The 22,222-nt window shown below is 37.6% G+C and overlaps 2 protein-coding genes across 4 annotated transcripts; both read left to right on the top strand.

Annotated features, from left to right (window-relative positions):
• Positions 1-6,353: 6,353 nt before the first annotated feature.
• Positions 6,354-11,042, top strand: si:ch211-117l17.6 (regulator of G-protein signaling 21). Of its 2 annotated transcripts, none has more exons than XM_012923584.3 (5): positions 6,354-6,522; positions 6,631-6,702; positions 6,790-6,839; positions 6,940-7,106; positions 9,102-11,042. In XM_012923584.3, exons 1-5 carry the CDS (start codon positions 6,446-6,448, stop codon positions 9,285-9,287), a joined length of 552 nt encoding a protein of 183 aa, XP_012779038.2. In that variant the 5' UTR covers positions 6,354-6,445; the 3' UTR covers positions 9,288-11,042. The 2 variants fall into 2 exon arrangements, with proteins under 2 accessions (XP_012779038.2, XP_004567428.2); XM_004567371.3 differs by having other exon boundaries at positions 6,355-6,522; positions 6,607-6,702.
• Positions 11,043-16,105: 5,063 nt separating this feature from the next.
• LOC101466098 (regulator of G-protein signaling 21) lies at positions 16,106-21,646 on the top strand. Of its 2 annotated transcripts, none has more exons than XM_076875618.1 (5): positions 16,106-16,530; positions 16,828-16,887; positions 17,192-17,253; positions 17,407-17,573; positions 17,741-21,646. In XM_076875618.1, exons 1-5 carry the CDS (start codon positions 16,451-16,453, stop codon positions 17,927-17,929), a joined length of 558 nt encoding a protein of 185 aa, XP_076731733.1. In that variant the 5' UTR covers positions 16,106-16,450; the 3' UTR covers positions 17,930-21,646. The 2 variants fall into 2 exon arrangements, with proteins under 2 accessions (XP_076731733.1, XP_004567429.1); XM_004567372.6 differs by having other exon boundaries at positions 16,113-16,530; positions 17,189-17,253.
• Positions 21,647-22,222: the final 576 nt, after the last annotated feature.

Raw genomic sequence — 22,222 nt, 5'->3', positions numbered from 1 at the left:
GGCGCTTTGTTTTTGTTTTGTTTTTTACCTAGTAATAAATTAATTAAACATAATTATTGCAAGCTGTTCCTACAAAGTTAAGTGAAAGTGACAGAACCTTTTATGGTCTCTAGTTTTTTTTTTTGTTTCAGTTTTTTTTTTGTTTCCACCACATTATTACAGCTGCTAGAGTTATTGTCTCACCAAGTCCACTTCCTGTCAGTCAGTCAGGCCTGATATGTTGAAATGTTTCATGAGTTTCCATTATTATGTAATGCTAATGTCACAACCGCACTTCTGAAAGGTAGTTTTATACAGCAGACTAAGAAAGAAGGACATTATTGAAAATCTGGGGAAATTCTAATGTAGTAAACATACTTGGAAAAAACATACGACACAAAGAAAAGAAGAACCACGGTGTTTAAAATGCAAATAAGTGGTTAAATCAGAACAAGAGTAAAAACACTGCTCCTGGTAAACAGCAACTAGCTAGCACTGTCTCTATCTACATTAGGTATTTAAAACCTTGCTAAAAACTTTTGTTTCTCCTTAACTTCCAAAACCAAAGCTGCAGAACCACTGCTACTGCATTACCAGTAGCCATTATGTAGTTTAATAAGTTATAACAGTGAGACCATTAGATATTTAATGGCAGAATACAAATTTAAACTGAAAAACCCTAAAAAGGAGGTAAACCGGATTGATGCATAAAGCTTTTTTTTTTTTTTTTTGTATGTTCTTTTGCACGCAGGTGGGAATGAACTTGATTTGATGGAAAGTATGTGTCAGGTTCAACAAGATCTACAGAAATATTAGTAGTCTAAAAATAGCTCCTCTGAATGGCTAAATATGAAAAGAATGTTCACGACCATGCTTTTTGTTCAGTCAGATGCCTGTGTTTGTTGTTTTTATACTGCTATTCGTCAGCGGAATATTTGACTCAATTCGTTAGTGCAAAAATGACACGTAGTTTTGTGCTTCTGTGCTGTCACCTCAGAACAGTCTGTTACAGATAACATTACTTGATTTTCTAAGGACTGCACTTGACCAGGAAAATAGCAAAGATATAATGTTAGAATGACGTTAACAGACACAGTAAGTAAAGTAGAAAATAGAAAAAGGAGTCACTAAAGATGGTATAATTAATTGAGTAAAATAAGCATTTTCACATATTTCTAGATCATTTGTAAATGAAGTTTAAACGCATGTGGAATCATTTTAACTACCACAAAATCTGAATGAAACTCATGTACAGTATAGGCAAAAATCACCCGAGTGCCCTGTGATGCAAAATTACAATAAAGTTACTGCTGCAAAAAGGCACGTTGTTCGGTTGCTCTGTTGTACGACCGTGCAACACAAGAGGAAATCAACCCACTGTGTGTTTCCATTTGTTTTTAATTAAACTGTCAGTCAGGCTAGCTGATGTTTTAGACTGAAGAAGACAAGGCTGTAGAGCCACAATGTTTTGCAAGTGTCACATGCAGCCGCAGAACTGGAAGTGCCCTGCCCTGCATGTTTTTTTTAATGTGTTGTAATCAAAAGGCTGACTCTCATTGATAACCCACCTCTTGACTGAGTAAGCTCCAGTGTTTCACTGCGGAAGTTAAAATTTTTCACCATCTATATACAAACAATTGAGATTTTAATCTATTAAAATCATATTACTTTATATATTTAAATTGAAAACAATTCGAGAACAAAAAGGGCACAACTGAAACCTGTTTTGTTAACTTGAAGACGTCTCATTACTAGCGTCACTCATCACAAGCTAATTAGCACAGAGCCGTTTTTTCCACTTTTTTGTAAATTGCATGAAAAAAATGTAATCTCTGGAATATTTTATGACTCCAATCATACTTTTATGAAGCTGTGGAGTGGTTTTGTTGTAATGACTCCTGAATGACACCTGGGCCACTGAATGGGTCCCGTGTAGTTTACCTTATAAGGAATACAATCTGTGTCAGGATCACTGAGATAAGCTGGCTAGCTGTTGCTCTTCTTTCTGGTCTCTTATCATTTGCCTTTCATTTTCATTTAGAAACAGCATCAAGTATAAAAATACTAACAGGAAATAATTCATGTAGCAGGTTGTTGCCCATTTGCAAAATCTCAAGCCGGCCCAGGCACACATGAACATTTACTTTAAAGGCTATAAAAACAAAGCAGGGTGAGATAAATAAATTAACCAAGATATTAATGCAAATTTAATTCAGTGAAAAAATATCAGCCAGTCATGATAAACTATTTCAAAAAGATAACTAAATAGAGCATTTTTAAGATGTATTTTGAGACACAATGTTAAAAAATGGAAAATGATTCAATCTTCAAACACATTTAAACTTCCAATTTTAGCTTATTCCTTAAGGTAAAGCTTCCAGCTTACTAATTTTCTTCTATGCCTAAACTGCTTTTTTTCTGTAGATCCCACAGAGACTTTCAGTGGGATTCAAATTCAGATATTTCACATACTTGATAAAGGCATGCTTGGGATTACTATTTTATTAGAAATTATCTTAATTGCTGAGGTCAATTCATGCACTGGGAAGCTTAAATGCTGCTTTAAAATCATGTTTCAATGTCTATTATTTAAAAGAATGCTGAATACAAGTCCTATAGTAAAATGAACCATTTCTACAATGTGATGGTCCTTTCTGTATGTTTGATCCTTGGGATAGTCATACAACCCTTACCTTTCTAATTCTATCCACGGTCCAAAGAGTTCCAGTTTAGAAATTGAATTGTATGAACTTATCATAATTTATTTTAGCCTGTATTCGGGTCATATTATTTACATTTATTTGACTAAAGAAATGATTTCAGCATATGTTAAAGCATGAGGCTTTCCCTTGTTTAGTGTATTTCATTTAGTCTATAATTCTCCTGTAACACAGCAGATTCTGTAGTATCCTCTATCATATGTACAGGCCTACATAATGCTTCCACTTTAAACTTACTTTAAAAGGAACTTTAAACTTAAAAGAAACTTTAAAAGTCATGTTTGCTACTTATGTTGAACAGCTGCAAATACAGAACTTTTACGTGCATCACACCTGAAACACATTCTGTTTCTGGCAAGAGCTACACTTTAACATAGAAAGAGATTGTTCAAAATATGAAGTTTGATTTAAATTATTGTCAATAGAATGCAGATGAAAAAATACTTTGTATAACCAGTTGTTCAGTAAATGCCATTGCAATTAGTCTAAATGACCCTATAATATTTTCTTTCTAGACAACTCTATATTTTCATCTTGGTTCATTATTTAACTATTATCTCTACATACATATTCAATTTATTGACTCGCAAAATAACTATATGTAAATCTTGTCCTTTTGAAAAACACCTGGTTACAAGGTCACTGCAGAAGCTAGTAGGTAGCTAGGCATGGTAATATACACTGCTTCTGGAGTTAGGACAGCAATAGAAAAAAAATCTAATAATCGTTGGCTTACAATTTTGATATAGATTTTTAAATGTGATTGATAACCTCGCTGAATGTTTCTCTGCATTATCAAAAGCTCTTATTTCTTTTGAATGTTACAAGATTATTGTTGAATCTAGTTAGCTAGCCATGCTATTATCTATAGCTTGTGCACAGTTAGCAGATTAACAACCTATTTGGGTGTACAAGAGACATTAACCTGGAAGTGGGCAATATATCAAAGCTAATAAATGTAACAATGATAATCCAGATTGTACAGTATTGTATAATGCTAATACTTTATATAGACTATTAAAATGCCATTTCCATTTGTTACAACTTAATGAACTTGCGACACAACGTTGCAATTTCACAAACTCAATGGACCCATGATGAAGACATTGATTAACAAAGAGCTGTTCTGTATTCTGTGGATTTTCTCATGCCCTGGTGTGAAAGTGCAGTTCAATCAAGCATGCAATATTAAGGGTGTTGGCTACTGAAAATTTAAATCTCCAGCTTCACATGTGCATCTACTACGGCTCCTGTAGTGTTAGAGGGGAAAGTTTGAAATAAACCCACTTCAACATTCTCCTAACCACAAACACAGCAGTATACCCAACAACGAGACCCCTGAGGGAATCTTGAAAAGCACCAAATGGATACACCTGATTTAACGCACCCACCCAAAAATGCACACAAGCACCGACTTTGTGTGTTGTAAAATTTCCATTAGTATATCAATATGGGTCATCAGAGAAGAGGAACTTTGTCTACACATATAGTCTAAGGCTTGCATGTTAAGGCTGATGGGGACAGTAAAGAGGGGACATTTGTGTTTTAGGAGTCGTTCTCAGAACTGTCTGGGTCACTTACGTCAGGAGTTTCAGTACTTATAGAAACTTCCCTACTAATATCCTGTGCCTTAAAATGCTGCTACTCTGTCCTTGTATGACTCAGTGCATGTTTCGGTTTCTGTGCGCATGTTTTTTGGGCCATCACAGTTTTCAAAACAGCTTTTTTTGAGTTATTCTTTTTCATTTTTTGGTTGTCCTTCTTATAGCCAGCACAAAAATAATGCTGTCTTTGATCTAAAGAGCTTCCTGCAAATGACTTATTGGGCCCTATTCCTCAACAATACCTTCAAAGGCCCAACTTGGTGGTCAATTGTCCAGGAGCCTGCTTAAAATCAGAGGGCATTAGCTCTACAATGTATTGCCTTGCAACCCAATATTTAGGGTGTTAGAGTTATGCCGCTCTCACTTGAAAGCCACTTGTTACCATGACGTTCAATTTATTGTTGGTATGCAGAATATATTTAACTTATCATTTAATCAAATTAGCAAAAAGAGTGATTCAAGGGTGTGGTACTTTAGCAGTTTTCAAGCACATTCCAGCCTTTTTATGCCTTGTCTTTGTTTCTACTTTTATTATTTTACACAAGAAAATGTACAAGTCTGTTTGTCCAATTCATCAAATACTTTTAATATTTTGAAAATCAAGACTGTCATGTAGACAGTTTCACAGTTTTGCTCCCTCTGATTCAGATCCAGCACTCTGATTCAGAAATAGGTGAGGTTTGTCTCTGAAGGCATGGTTGGTTCCTCTTTATTTTCTGTGCACAGTGATAGCATTAGCTAATGTTTGCCAATGGGTGGCTTAGGGCCTGTGCCTACAAATACAAACTGACCTGTAGTGCCTAATGTTCTAGACAAATCTAGACAAATGAAATTCCGTGTTCACAGAGTCCTCGGCAAAAATAAAAACCCCAAGTTCATTTTTGCTTCTGCACTCAGCTCAAAACGATTCAACTTTTGAATCTTCTCTGCGCTCATCCATGTTTAATGTCTCTCGCCAACTAATCAAAATAAAGTGGGGATTGAACTAGGAAGGAAAATGTTTATTTGTAACCTGGCAACAAGTGTGTGCAAGAAGCATCAGAAGATGAGGTCATAGGTATTTTTGATGGGGGAAAAAAAAATTTGTGGATGCATGGGATTGTCTTGGTAATCCGTAGATGCTTTGTCGACATATAACAGCTCTATACCATATCACTGCTACAACAGTGTCAAAAATGTTTGAGTGAAACAGTGTTAAAAACAATTGACATTGTTCACTGCAGCCATTGTCAGCTATGTTTTTATCTGATGGCATCATCTCCTTGGCGCCCTTCCTTTTCAAGATTATTTGACCCGTTAGTACCTCTGGGCTCACTGTATGTGTTATCACATCTTCACCAATTGGTTGAATTCCCATAATTTTTCTCTTCATGTCATCACATAGCAACAAAAAATGGACATAGATACAATATCCAATCCCTGTTTTACTGCATGTTTACATCCCAATACAGCTGTTTTTTTTCCCTGGGTTTTTAAGATCGTGGGTCATCTCTGCTGGTGGTTAAGTAATCATAGCCTCTTTCACACAAGCAAATCTTGTCAATCACGGTCAGTCGGTTGCCTTTAACAAATGTTATGCCTTTTTTCAGGGACATGAATGCATGCAAACAACTGATCAGTAAATTAACTGCTAATTCGTGACTTTGCCCTGCCATTCATTGTAAAAATGAATCATGATTCTCACAAGATCCCACAGCACACCTGGACTTCCCTTACGGCACACCCATGTCTCGGCACACCATTTGTGAAGTACTGATTTAAAATATGGCATAGGTAGTGCATCTAGAATCTCCATACAGACAAGTAAAAGGCAAACGCTCATATCGCCCTATATGGACTACACATACATCACGCAGTCAATCAGTCACCTAAATACCTTTTTCCAGAAATCTGAGTAACGGAAAAAAAAATTCTCCCATAGGAATTTTACAGCTGTGAGTCAGTAACAAGGGTAGATCAGTCTAACAACAGACATTTGTATTCGTATCCAATTGGCGTTTAGATACAGGTACCAGCAGGCCCACAGCGTCATAGGTATACCTTTCCTGGCAGTTTAAGGACAAGCCCAGGAGGGAACAGTGCTTTTACACATATCACAGCAGGCTATTGTATCTCCCTACAGGGAATTACAGGGATATTAAAATGCCCAAACTCTTATTTTCAAGGATTCGACTTTACGAATTTAAGGATTTAATGCCCAACATGAAGCAGCCACGAAGGTAAGCCAAGCACACTAATGATACTAAGTTTACATTTATAAACTTTACATTAACAAACATATTGAACTTGAGTTTGTTTTTAAGGTTTGACATTGTACTGAACTGCAGGAGGCGTAAGAAGGATATCCAGTGTGTCAGTGTACAGAAATGTAATGATGAGATGTACTCTTCAAAGCTAAGGTATCATATGATTGGAAGTGTTAGTTATTTTCATCTCCATGGTGTATATTATAAAGAAAATAATAGCCATATATCATTTCCTTATAGTTGTCAGACTGACCATGAACTTCACCTGGAAAAACTGCTAAAAGACAAAAGTAAGAAGTGTTACTCTTCACAAAACTGAGCCATGTGATTCTACAAATGAATTTCACGTAATGAATAATTCTGTATGTTTAACCCTTTCCCTCTTTGCAGAGTATTTAGCAGCATTCCACTCTTTTCTGCAGTCTGAGTTCAGTGAGGAAAACATTGAGTTCTGGCTCGCATGTGAGGAGTTCAGGTTGACTACCTCACCAGAAGACCTTCAATGGAGAGCAGAGGAGATCTACCGGGAGTTCATCCAGCCTACAGCCTGCAGAGAGGTCAGTTTGTCTGTTATACCAGAGCTAAATCATATTTCATACTTAAAAGAAGAAATTACTTTCTTGGACTTTCTGAGTAACTTTGTAAACTAAAAGTAGGCCCAAATATAAACTGCATTTTATCAAACTGGCATTACAGAAAAGAGGAAAGTATGATTGCATCAGAGAAAAAACTGTACAAAACTTTTACAAATTCAGTGAAGCAATGCAGATGATTACCAAATTTCATAACTTCCAGTGCTTCTGGTGCTTTTAGTACAGTATTTTCTGTGCCATATTTTCAGGGAAGATGCACTGAATCAGAATCAGAATACTTTAAGAAATCCCAGAGATAATTATGTTGTCACAGTTGCTCCAAGACTACGGAAGAGGATTAGGGCCACTGGAAAATAAATCTGAGAAAAAAGTCAGAATTCTGACTTTAATCTCAGAATTCTGACTTTATTCTCAGAATTTAGGAAAAGAAGAAGAAAAAAAAAGACGTGCCCACTTCTTTTTTTTTTCTTTTTTTTTTTTTTCCAGTGGCCCTAATCCTCTTCCGTACAAGACAGTAAGAACAATACCGAACACGTAAAAATACCAACAAACAAGTTAAAGTAGAAGAGTATGGAGGGAGGTTATGTAGTGTTTTATTCATTTCAAATATGGCACAGAATTTTCCCATTGTGAACCACAGACTGCACACAAAATATATACATTCCTAGTAAGAAATCACTTAGTGGTGGCAAGTAAGCAGCACATGTATCATGTGGGGTTGTCAAGCAACGTACACTTGGATACTAATTCTACTACACATTATTATAGGATTAGATATTTCTGTTAGTTTTTTGGAGTGAGATGTGGCCATATTTGGAGTTTGGAGTCTTAAGTTATGAGCTATAGCTAGCGTGCTAGGTTAGCAACCTGCAATCATAAATTGAAACACAAACTTCTAATACAGGTTGTACCTCACAGCATGCTATATTATTTGTTAGGTAATTTAATTAAAGTCCTCTAAAAGGCAATAACACAATAGACAAAGGGAAGAGGAAGAAGTCCACTTTAATAACTGGAGTTGGAGAACTAAGGCCACCAGCTGCCTGTGACAGGATAAGCAGTCACACTCCTACCTCCAACATCCACATGAATAAGGTATTTTTAAAAAAAACCATTGTCTTAAAGAGGGATTTTACCCACAGAGAATAATGTTAGGGTTTTGTTTTGTTTTTTTTGTTTTTTTGAAGCAGGCTGTTAAAATGTTTTTAATGCTGTATTTCGTGGAAATATAAAAGTCTATGGGGAACTGATTTATGTAGCCATTCAAGGAACTTCCACAATGGTTTCTTATTTAATTAGTTGCAACTTGAAGTGAAGCAAGACCAATACAATAGTAATCATTCAGCTAAATGGCAAGCCAAATGTTTTATATATTCTTCAATGTTTCTTTGAAAGAATGAAGTATTTCAATTACAAAGAAAAAGCAGAATCCAAATACAAATGGAGCAAGAAATAACATAGTTAAAAAAACAAAACAGGACAGGAAACTCTTTAGGGACAAGTAGTGTGTGTGTGTGTGTGTGTGTGTGTGCGTGTGTGTGTGTGTGTGTGTGTGTGTGTGTGTGTGTGTGTGTGTGTGTGTGTGTGTGTGTGTGTGTGTGTGTGTGATCTGTCTCAGCAGCTAGAATTCTGAATTTCATGGAGTTTCATCTGAGTTGAAAAGCATACAAGAGAGCTAGCAAGTTAATGTTTGATTTAATGTTTTTTTTTTTATTGTACCAGTAATAAAATTGACCACAAAATAGACTTTTTTTTTTCTCAAAAATGTAACCCTAGGATTCAGAGGTATTTTCTTACCTCCTTCCAGGGGTGTATTTTGCACATCTTGGTGGTGGCATTTTAATTATTTTGGATTTAACGTTTTTCAAGCACCTTTTTACAAATTGAAAACAAACACAGCCAATTTGAGAACCCATTACATGATGATATGTTGACTTGTCACATTTGTTTCCTTCTCAGATCAATGTAGACCAGCGTGTTAGAGAGAAGATCAAGCAGGCACTTGAGAAACCCAACCTTTCCTGCTTTGACGAGGCCCAGAAACATGTTTACCTGCTGATGGAAAGAGACTCTTGCCCAAGATTCCTGCACTCAGATGCCTACCTGAGTCTAAAGCGCAAATCCAGGACTCTGTGGTACCTTTAAAGAGAGCTACCATCCCTGGATCAACTAATTTACTGTTTCACTCTAAACCCAAACATAAAAAAATATTTTTTAACAGTGTGCAATATCATTTTTTCTTTTTGTACTGATAAAATGCCGTGGACTTTAGTACAGCAAGGCAAACACAATGACAGAAAAGTAATGTGAGTGTGGAGATATGTACGTATAAAGAATGTTGGTATGTGTTAGTACTTTAGAGGAGTTCAAGGTTCTTTGAAATACTGTATGTGTTAACTGAAAGTCTAGGTAAGTTAAGCTTGTTTCTGATGTGAAATGTTAGGACTTCTTGCCCAAATTTGGCTAATTCAGTCAGTAACTGTAGTCATTCATCATCTATAAGTATTCTTTTTATTCCAATATAGTCAGAATTATATTTATCTGACTGACTAACTGAGACATGAGGAAGGGCATGAGTCAAAATAAAGGATAACAGTTTCCACAGCTTACCCAGCAAAGGGATTCTGTTTTCAGTCACATGTCTAATATATCCTTTAATTAGGTGTGGGCCTGACTCTGTACACCAACATCAGGGTTTACTAAACTGGAAAAAAGTAACCCCCCACTCTAACCCTCGATCCCGCTCTGTTCTGTAAACGGCCTTATTCCTAAAGATTGTGCCTTAAAAAGGAGTACTGAGGCAGCTAATAATAACTCAAGGGCTTAAATGACAACACAGGAGTCATCAGACAACCTGATGCGTAACAGATCAGCCCTCAATGTGCTGCCTTGTTAGGGGAATAATCTCATCACCCACAGACAATGACTGGGGAAAATACTACAAAAAGAGGAGTCTGGGAAAGGTTTTTTCAAATGAAAATAGAGAGACTGTGTATGTTAAACAGTTCCACGTTAATAAAGGTTTTTGTCACATCGGTTTGTACTCATGGCCTGATGTTGTTAACAAATTTAAGCAGTTTTTCCAACCATGATGAGTACTGTGGGGCAAAAAAAGAGGACGTGGTCATAGAGAATCTGCTTCATCACTTATCAGACTTGATAATAAAAGGACAGTAGCTTATATTTTTTACAACAGTAAGCGCCTCATACCATTACTCAAAAGGATATTTGAACCCTATCTGGTCAAAGACTAATAGCTTTATGACTGAAAATCCTATTTTTAAAATACTATATTGAGGCATTTGCTCTGTTTTTAACATAAAGGTGAAAGTCCAGAGTTCATGTACTACCATATGAAAGAGAACACCAATGAAAGGTATGAAAACAAACTATGAAGCTCACTTTTTTGTAGTTCCAACACAAGTGAAGAAGGCTTTGAAACTATGTTGCTATATTGTTTCCCCATGTTAGCTAGTTTACAATCAACATCCACTTCAGCATGACACAAATATTTGTGTCATGGCAGTTGAGTCTAAACACATCCCAGTCTGTTAGTCAGCTGCCATTATAGGGACGACAGATTGGGCCTTTAGGTGTATATTCAGTTTGAGTTTGCCTGTTCTAGTTACTAGTCATTAGATAGAAATGCATATGGATTTTAAAAAGCGATGGTAGATTTACGTTTTCAGACAAAAGCCAAAGGTTTTGGCTATTGCTTTCCATGCAAACTATTTACTTTGATGTGAGAAAGGTTGCTCTAATGCTATTTGGACGTTGAGGGAAATAGAAACAGAAATCATACACTCAGTATAACAGCAGAACATCCTTTATGGTTCTATGGGAACATGACCCCTTGGCTTCCTCGATGTATGACCTCAATAAAGACTTTCTATGGTATCAGTCTCTAGACTGAAGTGTTTTCTATATCATGTTCATTTTGTAAACTATGGTTGCCATTAGATTGAAAAAAGGATGATAAAGTCTCAGTCAAATTAGCCGCTCGCTCTTCCAGTTTTAAGTTGCCGAGCTGACTACAGCGAAAATGCAAACTTTAAAACTTTGCAACTGAACCTACAATTAGTCATGTCCCAAAATCCATGTTTCATAGTCGCAGAGAGAAACCAGAAAGCTTCAGACACCAACCTACTGCAGGGAGAAATATCTTTATAGAGACACACCCACTCATACTATTTTTCTATGGACTAGTAACCACAACTCTTTCTTTTAATAACAATATTATTATTTTTATTTATTATATCCAGGGCCACTTGTGTTTCAGAGATATAGCTGTTGGAAAGTTTATTTTGGATCCTTAATCTCATAATTACACACAAAAAAAGAAAAAAATACTTTTCCCTCATGAACATAAAGCAATAATTTTGTGTAAAATGCAACTGAAATGTTCAATTTAAAGGTATAATTAATCAAATAATTAAGCATTAAAAAATATTCTTGGTATAAACCGAATGTACACCAATCAACAGATTCCATTAAATTTAATGTTTTACATTATTATTACATATGTAGCAAATTACATGGAAAATTTACATGTAAGCAAATTGCTTAATAAAGTCAGTATTTTGTGGAATAATTTTTTGAATGTAAACTCTGAAAGCATTACAATTAAGTTAAAAGGTTAAAATTAGTTTTAAAGCAGGACAAAATCCATGTGTGCTATGAAAAGGTTGAAAGTGCTCACTCTAATTTTATGTGGATACTGTAGGAAATGTTATGGTTGACTTAGTTTTGATTGTAATTTTGGGCTGAAACTATTTGCAGGTGTACAGTCGTACGTCAGAAAACTCTCAGTACACAGAGTGTCACGGGTTGTTCCTGATAAACGACAGAGGTCTCACATCTCCTCCATCACATGGCACACAATCTGTCACTGTTTTCTCATAGCCCACAACCGTTACCATGGTAGCGAAAAGGAAGTGAGTACTGCTGCTGGCACAGTGTTAGTCAAGACGGTTACGGTCAGGAGGAACTTTCCTATAAGAGCTGGATGCTGAATGTTAAATCTTATACACTGATGTGCTTGTCCACATTTTAACTTCAGACAGGGAATGCAGCTTTCACCTCTCAGTGTTTGGTGACTATCGCAACGCCTCAGTACTTATAACCGTGTTTGGGCAAAAAAGGGAAGCCTCAGTGAGGCAAAGCCTAAGGGTAGATTATAACAGGGTAGCCTATGGCATCAGGTTTCGAGTGGAAGCTTTCAAAAAGCTTTAAAGACTTCAAATTCCCCAGTTAGGAACCAAAGTTCGCATCTTAGATCTGTGAAATGCACTTGCTTTGGGCTTTCACACCTCTAACAGTAAATCTATTCACACTACCAAATATTAATAAGATTGCAGAGTTGCTATTTTTGTCTGGTTTTGTGTATTTGCTACAATGTCAATGCAAAGCTGTTTCTATTGATTTGGGGGGGGGGGGGGGGGGGGTGAACATACATTTCTGTGCTATGTGGTCAAGGATGAGAATGAATAAAGCACCAACATCCTCTCTCTATACAAAATCAGTAGGAAATCTTCTGCAACATGTGAAGGCAGAGGCAGATGGTGTGACTCAGTACTGTCACACTCCCAGCTAGGGTCTACATGGAAGTGCAAGGCTATGGGCTACATTTGATAATAACCTGATCTATTTTTGCTTTAAATGTAAACTGACCATAGTGACTATTGTCAGTACATTGATTAGAGTTGTAACCAATGAGTGATAACCCAGAGCGGCCTTGCTTGTTTAATGTCCCATAATTGTGTTTTCCTACACTGGGCGATACATTGCAGTGAAAGCAATGCTGTTGAAAAGTTCTGCAACTCTGCAGATCAAAAGCCATTGCAAATTACATGCAAACTTCAACTTGTGCCAAACTGACCACCAGAGTGTTGAAGCCCAAAGGGTATCAAAATCAAACAGGCTACTATATACAAACTGAGGCATATATGAAGATTTGCTGCAAACTACCCGAATTGCGAGCATATGCCAGTACAATGTGTTTTAGCCCAGTTGTAGCCCCTTCATCTTGACAGACAGGAGGAGGTCCCATATGCAAACTAGACCTATAAGCGCTCTAGTCAAATAGGAACTTCCTGGAAGAGTTCCTGTGCTGTACAAATGATAAAATTCAAATCAGGGATGTTTTTTTCTTTTCAAATTTTGTTATAGGTGGACTCCAAAAACAATAATAATGAAGCTGTGGTTAAAAGTTTACTTAAACTCTTCATGGTCATAAATATCATGGTAATTTTGGGCTTCTAACAATTTCTATGATTTTTTTTTCCATTGTGTAACAATTGTGCAGCATACATCTTTAATCATTCTAAAAAAATAAAAAAAAAACAAGAATTCGGTGCACAACTGAATTTATTTTTGGATTTTCTCAAATCCACACAGGCTCAAATATTATTACTTGGTTAAATGTCTCTTAACAAGTTGCTCTTGACCTGACGCTTTTTGTAGCAATCAAAAAGGTTCTGGTGTAATTTTGGCTGTATGTTTAACCACTTTTCTTGGCACATTTCCTCATAAATTGGTTGGTTCCCTGGAATGGACCTGGCTTTTAAGTGTAGTACACAAATTTTAATCAGGGTTGAAGTCGGGGGTTTGACAAGGCCATTTAAGAAGGCAGTTCCAACTTGTGCTCAAGTTTCAACAATCTAGCTGTTCATCTGAGCGGAAGTTGGAAGAGTTTGGAAGTATTCTTCCTTCATTACTGCATCCACTTTCCTGGCATCAAAACAGACCCACCCATGAAGCTACCACCACCATGCTCGACAGCTGGTACAGTGTTCTTAGGTTTGAATCCCTCACCTTTACTCTTCCAAACATAGCGTCATTGTGGCCAAATAGGTCAATCTTTATCTTGCATGAACATAAGAATTTCTTCGTGAGGCATTTGGCTTGTCAAGATTGACTGCATGTTTCAGTAAGGCATGGTTGGTTTTGAAACAGGGGCTTGTTTCATGGTTGGCGCTCTTTCAGTTTGTAGTGATGTAAAACTTGCTTCATAATAGACAGTGAGACTGGTGTTCCTGCTTTTTCCAATAAATGGCAGTCCCTGTTTGTTCCCAAACATCCTAACCAGTTTCTGCTTTTCTAAGAATGATGTCCTGGGTCTTCTTCTATAGCTTGACAAAGTTGTGTCACATCTATAAAAATTCTACTTATGTTATGATGATCTTGATCTTGGGATCTGCAATTGTTTAGAAATGGCTCCAAAGAAGACTTCTCAATTTGTGTACATCTACCATTTTCCCTCTTAGGTATTCGCTAACCTGCTTGGACTGTATATACACAGGCTGTTTGAGCCTGTGTATATACTTTTCACCCTGTGTGGATTAGGAAAATATCCATAATAAATTCAAAGTTGTATACCCAGTTCTTGTTTTTTAAAGTGATTAAAGACTATTTAAGTATTTAAAAGTATGCTGTACAGTTATTTCACACCAGAAAAAGAACAGCTAAGAAAAATCCAGAAAAGCCCCAAATTCCAATTATATCCATTCCAATAAATGTATGTAAACTTCTGACCACACCTGTATAAGCCCAGCATCCATTTGTCTATCCAAATAGACAAATCGCTTCCATCTTAAGGTGGGTTTCAAACAAAGACCTTCGCTCAACAATCATCATTTGAAACCTTGACTGACAACACCTTAAACCAGGGGCTTTCTCTGGCAATATCGTTAGCACATTTAGAAGTTTCAAAGTTTATGAGCATGAGACCAAGAATGCCTTCTGACATTTACTCTACTAAAGAGCACACTGTTCTCATCCAACCATTTGCTCCAAACAGTTTACTTGAAACCTTCAGATGTAGCCGAAAGACAAACACATAAATTAGTTTATCTTTAAGATAAGAGTTTGGGATTTGAATTCCCACAGTTCTTTTCTGTGCTACAATTATCAGCAGAAACGTCTACTTAAATGCCAGAGAAAATATCTGTTGTAGATCACCGCAAAACTGAAAGGAACATGAAATGTGAAGGGTCACCACAACTAATGCTAATTTCAGCTAATGCTAGTTCTTGCCAAGACCCCATCCAGTTCATTAAAGGTTCTTTGGCCACAGCCACAAGTTCTGGCTGACCTCGGTTGGTTCTCCTCACTTCTCGTCTGTTCCCCTGTCCCTTAAATAAATAACAGGCTCAAATGTAAAACATTGGGGCCCTTCAAATATGTATGGGTCTCTGACATTGGCAATGACATCATGCTCATTATCATAGTACTTGACTTTGCTGGATGTCTACCTTTTGTGTGGGTTGATGTTACACTTTCTTCATTTTAACGGTAAAATCTGCCTAAAATTTAACTGTACGTTTCTTTTCTTTCTTTTCTTTTGTAATTTTTTCTGTAGTTTACAAATCGTGCTTGATGTGAGGGCTGACAGAATACCCTCTGTTTTTTGAGGCACTTCCAAACCCTTCTATATTTTCTGGAGATATTTGGCATTGGATTAAAGCTGCAACTTTTTTTTTCCCGCCTTTTACACTAGTTTTAGCCACCATATAAGGATTTCCGCCTGCAGTTTGACGATGGTGGAAGGCTTCAATAATAAAGTAATAACTCTGCAGCTGAAAGATGAGAGTGGTCAGGATATGATGTTCTGACAGTCTTTCTGGCTTCCTGCCTTGCGGAGCCTCTCTGTTGCAATCAATTTGCTGTTTCCTCTTTCTCACTCATGTAGCCTTGTGTTGTGCACATTTCTACCACATCTTGACGAATTTCCCTTTTTTGGGATCAAAAAATGTTAAATATGAAAGACAGAAGGACAATCCCAATATTTGGTTTCGACCGCCTTCTCTTTTACATCCCATTTAATGGACTCACTACACAAACAGCGTGCGAAGGTCACGATTTGCCTATCAAAGTCACTGTTGCTGTCATTTGCATCTGTGCTGGCAGACTAAAAATAATGGGAACACAGCAAGCTTTCAGCCACAGAGAGTGCTGTTTGTTTGGCTAGTCCGGTTAGGAGGCGGGAAGGAGCAGCAACAGCAGAAGGGAAGGAAAAGAAGCAGAGACATAATAGGGAGTAAGGCATCAAGGCGAGGGAGGGAGACATGCATGCAAAGCACCGAGTGAGTATGTGTTGTTTCTAACTGTGAGGTAGAAGGAGGAGGAGAGGGAGGGAAGGAAGGGGTGCTTCCTCTTTAGTTTAAGCTTCTGATGTATCCCATCAACCCCAGACCGTCAACAGGAAACCTTGGTATAAAAAGCTGCATTGCAGGGGGAATCCTCCTAAGTGTCTCTCAGCCACAGCATGACCAGGACCGAGAGCCCGAGAGAGTGGACTTAATAAAACAATGCCAAGCTTAATCGTCGAACCACCCAACACACAGCGCTTCATCATGGACAGAGATGACAGGAAGAGAAACAAAAACATGTGAGTGAAACTTTTGACTTTAACGCTGAGCTGGAGTTTCCAGTAAATGTGCTGACTTGGAGCTTGACGAGAAAATCTCGAGCTGTTTAATAGCAAATAGTGTGGTGACATAAAAAATATGTTAAAAATACTTCATACTATCTCTGAAAATAGCCATTCATCTTATATAACGGCACGAGTCACTGTCTTTTCTAAACACCAGCCCTCCTAACATTCTTTGACACATTCATTGGAAGCTAATCGAACAGCAATAAACGCAACAGGGATATATTCATATATTTTTTATTCCCTACACAGTGGAAAGAACTTTATGTGCCGACTCCAGTGCATGTTCTCTCACTCCTCCAGCTCTGAGAGGTAAGGAGACTTATGGAGTGTTTTGCATACATTTCAGTTTTAAAATAGCCAGCCTGCGCCTATGATTTCCATCTATGGCATCATTGAAAGGATTCAAATGATCCTGAGACACCATGTTTGCTTTGGCACAGCACGCACACCAACCCGGCATATCCCAGGGTTCGGCATTTTTGTCTGAATTCGATAAGCCCATCTGCTATGCTTTCTTAATGAGTGTGCTTCTGTGTGACTCGCACCCTTTACAGCTTCGCTTTGCTCAAATTTGATTCTGTTAAGTAATCCAACTTGCATTCTCTCCCAGCAGGCTAAGTTTAGAAGATACCCAACAATGGTCACAGTCACTGGAAAAGCTTCTCGAGTCTAAATGTAGGTTCCTTTTCCCCCTCAGAGTGAGAATGCTGCTAAAACAATATTGTGTTTGTAAGAATGACAGTTTGGGCAGACTGATTTGGGTTTTTTCTTCTTTTTTTGTTTTAAATAAAAGCTGAAAATGGGCTTGTTTTATTTGCTTCACCTCAGATGGACTGGCTACTTTTCGCAACTTTCTCAAGTCCGAATACAGCGACGAGAACATTGAGTTCTGGCTCACGTGTGAGGACTACAAAAAGATCAAGTCTTCATTCCGAATGTCCTCAAGAGCCAAGAAGATTTATGAGCAGTTCATTAAAGCAGAATCGCCTAAAGAGGTAACTTCAGAGTCACACACAGACACCGTTTCCCTTACATATTGTCTTTATATGTCAGTGCAAGCAGTCCTCTGAAAGAGGAGAGAAGTGCCAGCTGAAATGTTGAATCTCACATCTTTTGCTCTTGGCTTAAATCCCCTCATTCCTACCTTTGTGCTTCATTCCAGATCAACATCGACTATCACACCCGAGAGCAGATCAAAAGGAACGTCAAGACTCCCACCATGCACTGCTTTGACGACGCTCAGAAGATCGTTTACGGGTTGATGGAAAGAGACTCGTACCCGCGGTTCCTCCGCTCGGACATTTATAGAACTCTTCTGGAGAGCCTCGCCGCCGACGCCATGAAGGGATGAAAGCACGGCAAGAGGAGGGGAGAGAAAGGACATAAAACCCATAACTGGAATGTTTGAGCTCCTTCAGGTGGAAGGACTGACAACAAAGATGGAAGAAGGGCCAACCGGCGCAGCACACGCGTGCAGAGGACTTGTTCCTCAGTGTCCAGAATCAGCCCTCAAGCCCCGTCACGGAAGTATCTCCCCCCGACTCCCTGCCACCTCACACTTAGCATCACACACATGAGGACTATATAAGAATGAGAAGCACAGGCAGATTTCTCAATATCAAGCATGTAGTGTGCATTTTCGCACTGGATCATGAGTTTGTGTGCGCACTTTTGACAGTGAATGAATCAGCGGGCTGGTTGCCTCTCGGTCTGACTGTAGAGCTGCGTAAGCAAACCATTCAGTAGACGCCCTTTGGCCTTTTTTGGAGACGTGTTTCCTATGCAGATAAGGATAGAGGATGTAACATGTCACGGTCACACTTGAGAAACTGTGTGTATGCGTGTGTAAAGAGGGAAAGAGAGCGAGCATTTTAGATGTAGTGTTTTTAACCGTCACTGATTCAGAATAAGCTGTCATGAAAAGAGCCGCCCAGTTACGGGATGACAGCACCAAGGAAGACAACAAATCTATAGATTTAACACTGATAAGCAATCATCAGTAAAAGCATGCAGAAGGCCACCTAGCAAGAGCCACTCATGGACACTTTCTGGTTTTTTTTTTAAATAATGTAGATTGCACCGATATGGGGTTTGAAAAACTGATGATTTAGGTTTTTTTTAGTTTAAGCTGTCTATAGGCGTTATTTTGTGCCGATATTTAATATCCTTTAGGGTTGTTTTGAAACTACAAAAAGTAAAAATAGTTTGTTTCAATAAAAATAACTATTAATGGTATAGTTTTGTGATTGCAAGAAGCCTAATCATGTATATTTTTTGTGTGGGATCTGAACTTGCCGTTTCTAGCCGCTGACGTCTAGCCTAGTGACGCAGCGTGTAAAGACTAAAATCTAAGCAGAAACCTTACAACGCTGAAATGTCATGAGTTGTGATTTTGTTTATTTAAGTTTTCTGGCGTGGAATGATTATAGAAATAGGATGTCTCACATTGCATGCCGGGATGTCAAAACTCCTTTTATACCATGAGAATAGGCCCGATTGCTGATGTCCAAAGCGCACTGTGTGAATGTACTCTTAGGGAGCTGATAGTTAAGTTAACTTAAAAAGTTCAATGTTGTGTTATTTATTTTTCATTGTCACCATTTGAGTACAAAGTTTGCTGCAGTGTTTAAGTACTTGTTAAACTTGTTAGGGATTTGAATTACATTAAATTATTACATTGAACCACATTTACATTATTTTATTTGCCGACCTGCAACTAAGTGAACTTTTCAGTGTTGTGCACCACCCTGCGGTGTAGGTCCTTCTCACTCACAATGTCACTTTTAGAATTCTGATTACAGTTTTGTGGTCTATTTATAGAAGGCTTCAAGACGCTTAGAGTGAAACAGTTCTTAACGCATTTCATTCAAAAAGAAATGGGATGTTTGCACGTGGTTGTGGGTTTTATGTTATAACAGACATATGCAAACATTTGCATGCAAACATGTATGCATGGGAATGTATGTACCTAAGTACAGATTAAGCTCATTCACTTAACAAAATCCTTTCAAAGATCACAAAGAGTGTTAACTTCTAGTTTTAATTTCAGTTTATGAAATGACATTAGAAAAAAAAATCTCTAAAGATATCGGACCAATATATTGATTTCTCGCAGTTTCCTGCTATCCTCTTTTTTTTCAATCACTGAAAGGCATCTGGTGTCTTGAAAATTAAGCTCGTAACAGATATGTGCTGTTTCAGAAAAAGGAAGGCACGAACTTCCAGTTTCTTGTGAAATCAGACATTGTGAGAAATGAGATTTTCTCTGCCTGACTTTGTACCTTCTCTGTTCCTTCCTGGAACGTAGTGCAGCTGAACAGGCGTCACTGGAGCAGATTAACAAGGCTCACAAAGGCTGAAGATGTGACATGATATTCACACAATACACAATAAAATACACAATCATTACAAACTTTTTTTTGTGGTAATTTTAAAGAATTCTGTGCCAAAATTATAATTTTTCAGTATCTTCACACTGGGCTTGATGCACAGACTCGATAAAATGTAACGTAGGCATTTAATATACTCAATTTTAGCTTTATGGCCATCGCTATCTTGATTTTTTTTTTTTTTACAGCAAAAAGAGACCATAATAGGGTGAGAAAGTGAACCCATAATAATGCAAACTTTAAGTTTTAGGTTTTAAGTAATAAAATGTAAAGAGCTGAGCTGTAAAAAATTTCCATGCAAGTCTATGTGGATTGTTTGGAGGCAGCCCATAGACTGTAAATAAAATGACTGATGTAGCGTGCAGGCATGATAAGTGAAACTAGATGACAAGTGGTTTTTAATGGCCCTGAGGAAGCCCTTAAAAACCAGCTCCCTGTGACCACTGTAACTACTTTTTCTGATGATTTAATGGTCTAATTAGCCCTTTTATGATTTTCTGATTATAATATACAAAATTAACCTCATGTTTTATTGATTATGACTTGAGACAATCCAAAAGACCGCAATCTCATCAGGTTTCTTGATAGTTTTTAGTTACTGCAGAGCAAGATATCATATTATAGATTTCTACACAAATGAACTTTGAATAAAAAAAAGAAAAAATTCTATACAGGATTTGCTCTCTGCTGGCTATTTGAAACCATCACAGTTTCAAGTATTTCCACACTGGGTTCACTTTTCAGAACTGGAATCTACGTCAGTCTTTTCTATACAGGCTTATAGGCCAACATCAAGTGGCCCTTCAAGGACTTGCAGCGCTTGATTTTTTCAGTCCTGGATTATTATGTGGTATGTTTGCACCACTTAAAGGTGCAAAATCTAATGTTGGCAGTGCCTTAGGTCAAGTTTCTCTCTGTGTTTCATTCCGCCAAGGTCTAATGAACAGGCAGTAATGCATTATAAAGCTCACATGTGGCATGTTACCACATTAGCCAATGGAATTTAAATTATTACCTGCTCTACAAAGTTTACAAAGTAACAATTAAAACACCTTTTGGAGAGCAGTTGTACACTAAAGCAGAGAAGGCCGCCAAAGCAATGCTAACTGTTTTGGTCTCCTTTGAAGATCATCTGCATGCTTAAACACAAGCAGCAACAGGGTTTGCGTGGTTGAGGACAGGACGCTTGTCAACACAGCAGCAGGTGATTTGCTGTGGTACAGTCTTTGATTAAAATGCACCCCCATCAACACTGTTGTCAACTTAATTATGTGCTTGTTTAACAAATACACTGTTGGACTGGGCTCAGCTGGCAAAGTGCACCTTCATGTGGGCATGTCAACACTATAAGGACAGTGCCTCACAATGGGGGGAATTTTTTTTCCGGTAACGTGGTCCAAAAATATCGGTACTGTGCAGCATGTGTTAATAATTTCTTGTAACTTTTGACTAACATCAACGCTAAGGGTGCAGCCTTCATTTCTACACACAGTGCATTTTGCATGCACTCTCTGTCTGACTTCCCAATACAGTACATGTCTGCCATTGCAGAGTATGAATTCATTACACAACTTTGGCCACATCTTACATTTCATATCCAAAACACTACCGATCAATGTTGTTTGTAGTTTCCAATAAAACTTAATAAATCCAACTTAATAAAAACTAATAAAAACTAATTTGTGTGTTTTGCATTAAGTCAGAAATAAATGTAAGCTTATGTGAGTAAATGTGAGCTTTAAGTTGGCAGTGACGCCTTTGACTTAAGCCTCTAAGGATTTTATACATGACTAGAAGAAAGATGCCATTTCTGACAAACTGACTAAAGCTTTTCTTGTGTAAAGACACTAAAATTTAGTGTAAAGGGCAATCCACATTCTAGTATGGCATCTTTTTAGAGGTCTTTTGACATCTGTGACTTATTGTGCCTTTTATAGTGCCTATAATCATAACCAACATGAAATCGAAGAAAGCTCCAGAGTTACACGCTGTAACTAACAGCTAAAAGTTGAAGAAAACAAACTGGTGGTTTTCATGTTTTAGCTTCATACTTTATGGTTATTACTGTGGTGTTGAGAGAAAAGTGATTGACTGAACAATTGAAGATGCAAAATAAAAGTTATTACTATGTAGGTGACATCATCTGCATATGTGGGTATTTGTTGTAGATGCAGATTAGATTAGGTGTAGTTTTTACCCATTTTCCCTGACTCTGTACTGGCCTCCACTATATAAACAAACGGCTTTTGTGTTTA

This window comes from Maylandia zebra, linkage group LG17, assembly GCF_041146795.1.
Source record: "Maylandia zebra isolate NMK-2024a linkage group LG17, Mzebra_GT3a, whole genome shotgun sequence".
NCBI classification, from domain to species: domain Eukaryota; kingdom Metazoa; phylum Chordata; class Actinopteri; order Cichliformes; family Cichlidae; genus Maylandia; species Maylandia zebra.
Note: the sequence above shows the minus strand (reverse complement) of the source record. Positions and strands in the feature narration are given on the sequence as shown.

Excerpts from the sequence above, each read along its gene's own strand:
- si:ch211-117l17.6 (XM_004567371.3), top strand. The coding sequence starts at position 6,446 with ATGCCCAAACTCTTATTTTCAAGGATTCGACTTTACGAATTTAAGGAT. Across the intron at positions 6,703-6,789 it reads ATGTACTCTTCAAAGCTAAG|TTGTCAGACTGACCATGAAC; the intron begins GTATCATATGAT and ends ATTTCCTTATAG. Across the intron at positions 6,840-6,939 it reads AAAACTGCTAAAAGACAAAA|AGTATTTAGCAGCATTCCAC; the intron begins GTAAGAAGTGTT and ends CCCTCTTTGCAG.
- LOC101466098 (XM_004567372.6), top strand. The coding sequence starts at position 16,451 with ATGCCAAGCTTAATCGTCGAACCACCCAACACACAGCGCTTCATCATG. Across the intron at positions 16,531-16,827 it reads AGGAAGAGAAACAAAAACAT|TGGAAAGAACTTTATGTGCC; the intron begins GTGAGTGAAACT and ends TTCCCTACACAG. Across the intron at positions 17,574-17,740 it reads AAGCAGAATCGCCTAAAGAG|ATCAACATCGACTATCACAC; the intron begins GTAACTTCAGAG and ends GCTTCATTCCAG.